Source organism: Nicotiana tomentosiformis, chromosome 12 (assembly GCF_000390325.3).
Source record: "Nicotiana tomentosiformis chromosome 12, ASM39032v3, whole genome shotgun sequence".
Classification (NCBI taxonomy): Eukaryota; Viridiplantae; Streptophyta; class Magnoliopsida; order Solanales; family Solanaceae; genus Nicotiana; species Nicotiana tomentosiformis.
Genome location: NC_090823.1, coordinates 96,287,631 through 96,297,083, shown reverse-complemented (window position 1 = coordinate 96,297,083; position 9,453 = coordinate 96,287,631). Strand labels below are relative to the sequence as shown.

Genomic DNA, 9,453 nt, shown 5'->3' with positions numbered 1-9,453 from the left:
CAGTAGAAAGATCATCGAAGGGAATGTGGTTAAGGCCTAGAACAAGTCATCATAGTGGTAACTCTACCTAGAAGACTGGAGATCCCAAGAGCTAGGTTCAAAGAGATCAAACAAAGTTATGAATGACGGTTCAACATTGTCAAATAACTCAACCCATTCTCGTGATGAAGACAATGTTCAGAAATCAGGGTAAAATATTAAGGCTTTTTGATGAGTCAATAAAGCTTAAAGCTTTTTAATAATTTGCTAAGTCTGGCAGGAAATATTCAGATAGTGTGTCTATATGATTACACGATTAGAAATCACCTATGTGAGTGTGAAGTGTAAGCCGCTTCAAGGAAAATGAAAGTAAAGGCCCATTCTCTAAGCACTCATGAAACCAGGCGGTGTTCATAGCTAAAATGAACACAACCATGAGAACCATAGATGGTTAAGGGTTGATTCTGTGACTTATGTTGTCTAGGTATACAACAAAGCTCGACGGTTCAAAGATATTAAATCTACCGATTGACTGAATATATCCGATATAAGTTCACTACGGAAAGTTCAAAGGAAAACCTACTTATCCAGATGTAATTAATCCTTGCATGTAAATCACACACTCGTCCGTGCATTCCTTTCATATGGGGGATTGTTAGGATTAAAAGATTGGTGAATGAGAAATGGAGGGAAGAAAGTGGAGGAAAAGTGAGCTCCCTCTTGCTTTGAAAAGAGCAAAGTGTCTCTCATTGGTGGTGGAAAAAAGTGAATGTGTGTATATTGAGAAATCACTTCTCTTGGTGTTAAATGAGTTGGAAAGAAAGTAAGCCTCGCGCCGTCGTCGTCGCTCGCTCTGCTCGGTTTCGGCTTCGGCTTCGGCTTCGGATTCGACTTCAGATTTGGTCAAAGATCGATTGATTGATTAATATTTTTGGACAATTTTTTTTTAAATTATTTATTTAATTAATTAAATTAATTAACATAACCCAGGACCCGCGACCCGACCAAGTCGAGTTCTTTCCCGGATTATTTAAATCTTTTTTCAATCTTTCCTTACGAAATTTTCTGATCTTCTTCTTCTTTTTCTGTACAAAATTTTCCAGTGTGTTCTACAACCATTGAGTGATTCGCAGTTCATCATAGTTTTTGGTACCAATACACTGGTGAGTTAAATCGTTTTATCTTGGGAGGATAATATTCCAACACCTCGGGTACTTGAGGAGAATAATTTCCTTAAGGACACACTGTGCATTTAGTGGGCTCGATTTATTCCGAAATTGCTAACATTCTGTTTCTATTTTCTATTTCAGAAAGTTTACTGTTTCATTATTTATTAAAGTAATACAGATTGGCTAACAGAAAATTCCACTAAAAGAGAAAAATAAGGATATTCTCTATGAAAGTTTTTCCTTTCTTAAACTCAAACCAATTTTTTTTAATTGATTGTGGAGGATTCTATTCATCAAACCACACCATATTTTTTGGTGGTCCAATATTTATGAGTTACTCTCGTTAGAGGTCATTCTCTCTTTTTTCTCTTTCATTGTTAATGATCAACAAAGGAGCACTTACTAAAGGTGTGTTTGGTACGAAGGAAAATATTTTTCGCAAAATATTTTTTAATTTTCCCATGTTTGGTTGGTTTAAATATTTTGGAAAATATTTTCTTTATTTACTCATTTTCCTCCATTTTCCTCCAATTGGAGAAAAATATTTTCCTTATCAAGAGAAGGGAAAATATTTTTCAAAACTCCTTCTCAACCTTCCCCACCCTCACTAACCCACCCCACACCCACCCACCTAAACCCACACCATACCTACCCACCCCACCCCCTCTCTTAGAAAAGGCTTTTATTTTTTTAAATTTCAGTTTTTTTTCGTCACCACCCACCCTACTACCCCCCTCCCCGCAATTTTTTTTTTTTTTTACTTTTTCTTTTGTAATTTCAAATTTTTGTTTTTTCGTTTTTCTACACCCTCACCCCCACCCCCACCCCCACGCAAATTTATTATTTTTTTACTTTTTATTTTGTAATTTTAAATTTCTGTTTTTTCGTTTTTCTGCATCCCCACCCCCGAAATTTTTTTTTATTTTTCGAAAAAAATATTTTATATATATATTTTTAGTTTTAGTTTTTTCATCTTTCGATTTACATATTCGAAATTTTACAAGTTCTAAAGTTATGAGTTCGGAGATTTATGTGTTTGGAAGTTTGCGCGTACCAAATACCGAAAAATGAAGAAGATTACTACTTATTTTCCAAGAAGGAAAATATTTTCCGTTATACCAAACACACCCTAAAACTAAAATTACCCACAGAGTTTTGACAAGTAAAATAGATTACTATATAAATATGACAAGTAAAATAGATTACTATGTAAATAATATGAATAAACACTTTAACTTGATGGTATGAAAAGTTGAAAAGAGTAGTAGGTTTCTCCAATTGGTGCTTGTAACTCAAAATAAAAACTCTGCGGTGATCGAATCGAAATACACTCAAAATCAAAGCCCTTCACTGCAAAAGTCATGCATAAAAACTCAAAAGCCTGGTCCCGGTCTAAATGTCTCATGGTTGACTAAGAACTTGAAAAATACACAGGAAATGAAGAAGAAAGTCGTACTGGTGACCGGCGCTTCCGGTTACCTAGGTGGACGGCTATGCAACCAGTTATTCAACGGCGGCCACCATGTTAAAGCCTTCGTCCGCCGTACGAGCGACCTTTCTTCTCTACCTCCGCCTATTGACGGCGGAAGCAGCGGCGGAACTCTAGAGCTTGTGTTCGGAGATGTTACAGATTATCAGTCACTCCTTCTGGCTTGCTCCGGTTGCCACGTCATATTTCACGCTGCCGCTTTAGTCGAGCCTTGGCTTCCGGATCCTTCTAGATTCAGCTCCGTGAGCACAAATTCCTAATGTGATTGGCGTGGAGGAAAATGTTTTTCGTAGATATTGTTTTATTTTTTAGAAAAATATATTTCAGTGTTTAGGTATAAAAGAAGGTGACATGTGGTATTTAGATCGGATTTAGGTTATTTACTCTGACAATCTAATGATTTTGTTACACCACTTGTGTAATTTAACCTGTTTTAGTAAGTTATTTACCATTTATTTTAGGTCACCTATCTATGATATTAAATAGAGTTATTTGCAATTTCTTTCAAGGGACCTAATTGAATAAGTATTTTTTACACCATTGGTGTATAAAACTTAAACTTAGATAGATTTAAATGTAGATGATGGTGGAATAATAGGGTATAAGAATAATGTTTTTATGATACTTCTGAGTATGGAATGATAGCCTATAAGAATAGTCTTTTTCTGATATTATTGTGTATATACTAAACGATGGTGGAATGGTTAGGTTTTTGTGATACTTTAGGTACTCCTACAGGTTTGACCATAATGTCTATTGAAGTTACCGATGAGGAGGAACAGTTGGAAATAAGAAAATGACTTCCATTCATAATATTCTCTTTGGACAAACATGTTACAAACACTGATGATTTCATCTAAGAAAATATCTTTCACAAAACATACTAAGTATACTCTTTATTGCTACTTTTAAGTATCCATTATAGCTGCTTTTAGAATTTACAATGTTATTTCACTGCATCTATAGGTCAATGTTGGAGGGTTGAAGAATGTGTTGCAAGCTTCTAAAGAAACGGGAGCTATTGAGAAAATTGTGTACACGTCATCTTTTTTTGCCTTAGGATCAACTGACGGATATGTTGCTGATGAAACTCAGGTATGAGAGCTGATTAACTGTGTTGCTGATGTAAAATAAATAAATGTTTCTTTTTTAACAATGTAAGCTTTGGATGAGACGGTTCACGCAACATAGCAAGCAAAAGTCTTGTGTTTGCATTTCATCGTCACCTATAAACACTAATATTGGTCCAAGAAAAAGAACGAGGCCTGCACGTTCAGTAGGGAAGCTACATACAACAACAACTACAACAACTACAACATACCCAGTGAAATCACATAAGTGGGGTCTTAGGGAAGCTACATACCTATACCTATAATAATTAAATGTTCTCATCTTTTGACAATTTTAGCTTTTAGATTAGGCAGTTCACGTAAGTGGCGAATTTAATATGTCTAGATGTGCTCTTTTCATAAGAGTTTGACTAGATATTATTGAATACAGACTCATAGTGGAAAATCCTTCTGTACGGAGTATGAGAAATCGAAAGCTGTTGCTGATAAAGTTGCATTAGATGCTGCGTCTGAAGGAATGCGGATTGTGCCTGTTTATCCAGGAGTTATATATGGTCCTGGAAAGGTCACAGCTGGAAATGTCGTTGCGCGTATGGTAAATATTTCATCCTTCTTTCTCCCTTTCATTGATTGAGCTTGATGTTTGGAACTAGTTATATTTCAATTGATGGTTACAATCAAAATTAATCATTTTATTGTTAAGGATTTTGGAAATAGCTACACTGGCAATGTTTTTTTTTTAGTTGATTAAAAACTTTTAATTGTTCCATCATTGCATGCAAAATGACTGCTTTACCCAAGACTAAAACGTGTTCAATGATGCCGAACTTCTCATTCTGTAAGAGGGGTGGTTTTTATTTAATTCAGTTTCCTCCTTTTCCCTAGAATTAGCAACTAATCATTTAAAATTCTTTTACCTATTTTGGTTGTAAGTGAAAGAAGGAAGATACAAAGTAGAAAATAGAAGTAAGTGGCTGGAAAGTAGCAGAAGGGTAGAAGAGGTGCATCATTAGACTTGTCTGGACTCTGCATGATTGGAGATGGGTGGAGGAAGAAGATGAAGAGGTATAGAAGGAAAATGAAAATGGAGAATCCTTTGGAGAAAAAGAAAAAAAAAACAAAAGTAAGGGGAAAGAGCAGAGAAGGAGAAAGGAGTAGGAAAAAGGAAGTTGTGAAGAAAAGATGAAGAGGAGAAATGAAGCATGAAGTTTGCCAATACGGCTCCGATAGAAAAGAAATTTGAGTAAGAAGGAAGAAGACTAGGAGAAGTGGTAAAAAGGAGATAAACAGGAATTTTTTATTTGTAGGTGAATCAAATAAATTCTAACCGAAGGGAAAACTTCCTCAATGTGTAAATTTGAAGGGTATTAACCAACTGAAAAAGGTTAAAATTAAGTTGCAACAAACAAAAATTTTGAGGTCGATGCTCATCTTGCAATTGTAGCTATCTAGCAATTTTACTAATTAGATGCTGTAATATTATTTGTCAAACATATGAAATTTGTGTGATATCGAGTTGTCGGATATTTCTTTGTCAGATAATTGAACGCTTTAATGGGCGTTTACCTGGTTACATTGGCCAAGCAAATGACAGGTTTTCTTTTAGCCATGTTGATGATGTGGTTGACGGGCATATTGCAGCTATGGACAAAGGCAAACCAGGTGAAAGATATCTTCTTACTGGGGAGAATGCATCTTTTAAGGAAGTTTTTGACATAGCTGCCATGATCACTCGGACAAAGAAGCCTTTGTTTGGCATTCCCCTACTTATTATTGAAGCTTACGGCTGGATATCAGTTCTTTTCTCCAAATTAACCGGAAAGCTTCCTCTAATCAGTCCTCCGGTAAGAAACAGATTGCTACTTAAAGTTTTTAGTTATACTGGTTTTTCTTAGTGGAGTATATCTTAAGTTGTTTGAGAATCGATACCCAACAGTCAGCAAAAGAGAGAATTGGTTTAATGCAGCAATATCACAATGACAGATACATAGGGCTTAGCTTTCCCTTCAAGGTACTTGCCAAATTAATTCTTGAAGATCAACTTCGAATGGCTGCATTGCTACTTGTCTCCACTTTACCTGCTTAAATTGCTGCAGATCTGTTACTCTGACGTGGATAGCAGTGCGTTCGCATTTGGCTCTATTTGTGACACATTGTTTCTTAGCATATCTAGTAGACCTTTTTCATTGTTTTAACTTATAGTTCGGGATAATTACTTATCAAAAAATGTATAGGACTAATATTATGTATCTAATTTATATGTATGACCACCATCCTTATGTTGCTTATTTCCCAAACGAAACCTCAACTTCTGGACTCTGCATTTGCATAACTAGGGCAGTATGTGTGCCTCTTTGCTCGGTCTTCTTTCTTTGAAAACATTTGCTACTTAACAAGCTGCTAAAAGATTTAGTATTTGCTGCAAAAACAAAAGTAGACAATGATATCAGCACATAAGCAGGCCTAATGTTTTCACCCATCAAAAAATCAGATGATGACATTGAAGGGATTTTACATGTTCCGTGCATTGTGGTTTTGCTGATCTAGATTCCATTTCTTTTTTAATAAGTCATTAGCTTGCATTGGACCTTAATTCTTATTACCTCTTTATATGTCATCTTGAACAGACTGTTTCCGTGCTTAGACATCAGTGGGTTTACTCTTGTGATAAGGCGAAGGCACAACTGGATTACCACCCTAGAAGTTTGAAAGAAGGTTTGTCTGAGGTGCTTCCCTGGTTGAAGAGCTTGGGATTGATTAAATACTGACATGTAATATTTTGTGAAGAAAGTCTAGTGTTTCATTATGTGTACATTATCCTTAAGATGACTGTGAATACACGTTACTCAATACCCAGTTTTAATTTCATTTTGTCGAGCTATTGTTCTGATGCTAAAATTCAGGTTTGGGGCCTTATAGATGAAGTGATTTCTTGAAAATTTCACCTAAATTGCCACACAAATGAAAGAACATAGACAATCACTCTTCATTTTAGTTACAGCTAATTTACAAATGAACCTCTTTTGCAGACAAACTTCACTTGATTTGAGTATGCAGTTCTGCTTAGTATTATTTGGTTGAAGTTTGAAATAAATGAGTATTTGAATTTGAAGTTGAAAAGCAGTATTTGGAAGTACAACGTCCCTTGTGATATTTCTGTTCTCTCCTTGCAAGAGTGAATGGCTGGTCCATTCTAAAATTTCATTACAAGGAACGCTCTGAAGTACTTAAAATTTGATGATTCTTGCTACATATAGTCTTAATACTTATGATTTGAAACTTTCTCGATATATATGTGGACTAGTTGAAGTATTATACTTTTGTCCTTTCTTTTTAGGTTTATGTTACAGGGGAAAACAATTTGCAAAGAGGGTGACAGTACTGATTACTGAAGCCTCCACAAATAAGGGTTATTAGTTATACAGGGTTCAAGCAATGGAGCCTTCATGTTCAGGTTGGAGGACTAAATTGCTCAAATAAACTATTTTTGGCTTAACTATACATGCTTAAAAACAGCTTGACTTAGAACTTTAACGTATTCTGACCTATACCCTAGCAAACAGTTTCACATTAGTAGTACTAGTAGTAGTACATAAATTTGACATGTATATTTGTGTTGTACTTGTTTTGGTTTAATCGTCCGGTATTCGGAACCAACAGGCCCGACTAATATGAATTCTCGCTGGATAAGTCCATTAAGGGGGTGCACTAAAGGTTTTCTATTTTCTCAAATCCGAACCTCTAATTATTGAGGGATTTTAGTCATCCCAACAAACCTCTCAGCGGTTATAAGTTCGCACTGCTTTTGTTATTCGAGAGATAAAATCCTTACAAGAAATTTTACATGTTTGGTGATAGATTCCGGCATATGGATTATGACATCTTCTGGAAAGAAGCCATTCTGGGACTTCAAGAACATAAATTTAGTCCCTGCGCCTCTTTAGTCCTTATATTAGACTTATAAACTTCTAAAACAAACCCCTTAAATTTTAAAAAATTGTCAATTGTGTGGGTAGTAAAAATGAACTTCTGTAAGTTGCTCTCCGGCATCAGGTATAATGGCCATCCCCAAGAAAGTTTTTCGGGTAGAGTTGAAGCTAGAATTAAGGTGAGGAGGACTCATGTATTACAGAATAGTTTAGCAAACTTATTATTGATTTTTTTTTTTTATTTCTTCACTAATATTTCATCTTCTGAAAAATGAATCTTCAATCTGTTAATCATGCTAATGATATAAAAAAGAGTCGGGTTAGAGTCTGACATCACAAAGAAATGGTATTTTTGCGTGACAATTTCTAGGGAGAAATTCAAAAATAGCCAGATTTACAAGTGGTAATTGAAAAATAGCTACAGTTTCAAAAGTAATCGAAATTTAGCCACTTTTCATGTAAAGATAAATCTAAACGAAAACACTGTTCAAAATCCGGAAAATATTCCAACATAATATACTGGAGTTCCAGTATAATATACCGGTCCAACATAATAACTGGAAGTTCATACATAGGTGCACCAATCTCCAGTATATTATACTGGACCGATATGTATTGCAGCAAAATAGTGGCTATTTTTTAATGACTTTGCAAACACTGACTATTTTTGAATTACAGTTCAAAAATTGACTAACCCGTGCTATTTTTACCATTATCTATGAACAATGCTTGTAAAGTAGCAAATTGTGCAATAGAGTATTGATGAGCCAAAGTCCAAGAAGAGTTAAAAATTGTGGTGTGCAGCCCGCTAACATTGGCGATTAATGTGTGTATATATCATCATATTATACTGCTATCTATGAACGCGCGTTACACGTTAATAATAACACGTGATAATTTAAATATTTATTTATATGAAGGAACAACAAAATTAATGAGAAATTTTATGCATAATAATACAACAATCATCTTAATGCCGAAAAATACTATTAGATTGCATAATACGTGAATTCAAAATAAAAGGACATCATCAGAACTTACACAAATGGTCAATCTTGTCATGTTAATTAGATAATTATGTATTATAATTTTAAAATATTTAATGTGATGGTATCTTACCGAACACTTCTTTGTAGATGTTATTTTTTTTGTGTATTCTAATGCTTTGGTCGCTCTGTCATAACCAGAACTCTTGTTGTGGATATTGATATCCCTCTTGAAAGTGCAATATATATATTTATTCATGCAAGAAAATATATTGTTATAAATATAGTCAAATATTTAGAATGTTTGTCTTTTTGCTTTATTTATTATATAACTATAAAATATAAACATACTGAAAATTATTTTCCCACAAAGTTAAAAAGATATTATTTAGTTTCGGAAGATGAAAGTTGAATTCGGGGATAAACATATACTTGAAAGCACATTTACCAGTATCATAATTTCTGTATGTATGACGTTATTGTCAAAACTTCTATATACTATCTGTGTACTATTACATAAGCTATTCGAGGGATCTCAGTTTTTTAGTAGCATGACAGACATATTTTTCTTCAAAATAAACCTATATGAAATGCAAGATCAATTTTAACATAGTCTATTATATATACGATAACACTAACATATGTAAGAAATAATGAACTTGACAACAAACTTGTATGGTAGAAGGTCATTTGGTATTAAAGTATTCTTCTTAGTAGTAATTATTGGTATCATCTTCTGCTGAGTCAAAAACTGAAAAATATTTTATTTTTACCATAAAACTTAGCAATCAACATTTTATTTAGTCGATCAACATATTCATTTATGCTAGC

At 34.2% G+C, this 9,453-nt stretch overlaps 1 protein-coding gene across 2 annotated transcripts; it reads left to right on the top strand.

The window, feature by feature from the left end:
* The first annotated feature begins 2,407 nt into the window (after positions 1 to 2,407).
* On the top strand, positions 2,408 to 6,578 carry LOC104115889 (uncharacterized). Of its 2 annotated transcripts, XM_009626605.4 has the most exons (6): positions 2,495 to 2,879; positions 3,604 to 3,732; positions 4,138 to 4,302; positions 5,246 to 5,551; positions 5,644 to 5,718; positions 6,335 to 6,578. In XM_009626605.4, exons 1-6 carry the CDS (start codon positions 2,586 to 2,588, stop codon positions 6,473 to 6,475), a joined length of 1,110 nt encoding a protein of 369 aa, XP_009624900.1. In that variant the 5' UTR covers positions 2,495 to 2,585; the 3' UTR covers positions 6,476 to 6,578. The 2 variants fall into 2 exon arrangements, with proteins under 2 accessions (XP_009624901.1, XP_009624900.1); XM_009626606.4 differs by lacking the exon at positions 5,644 to 5,718 and having other exon boundaries at positions 2,408 to 2,879.
* The last annotated feature ends 2,875 nt before the right edge of the window (positions 6,579 to 9,453 follow it).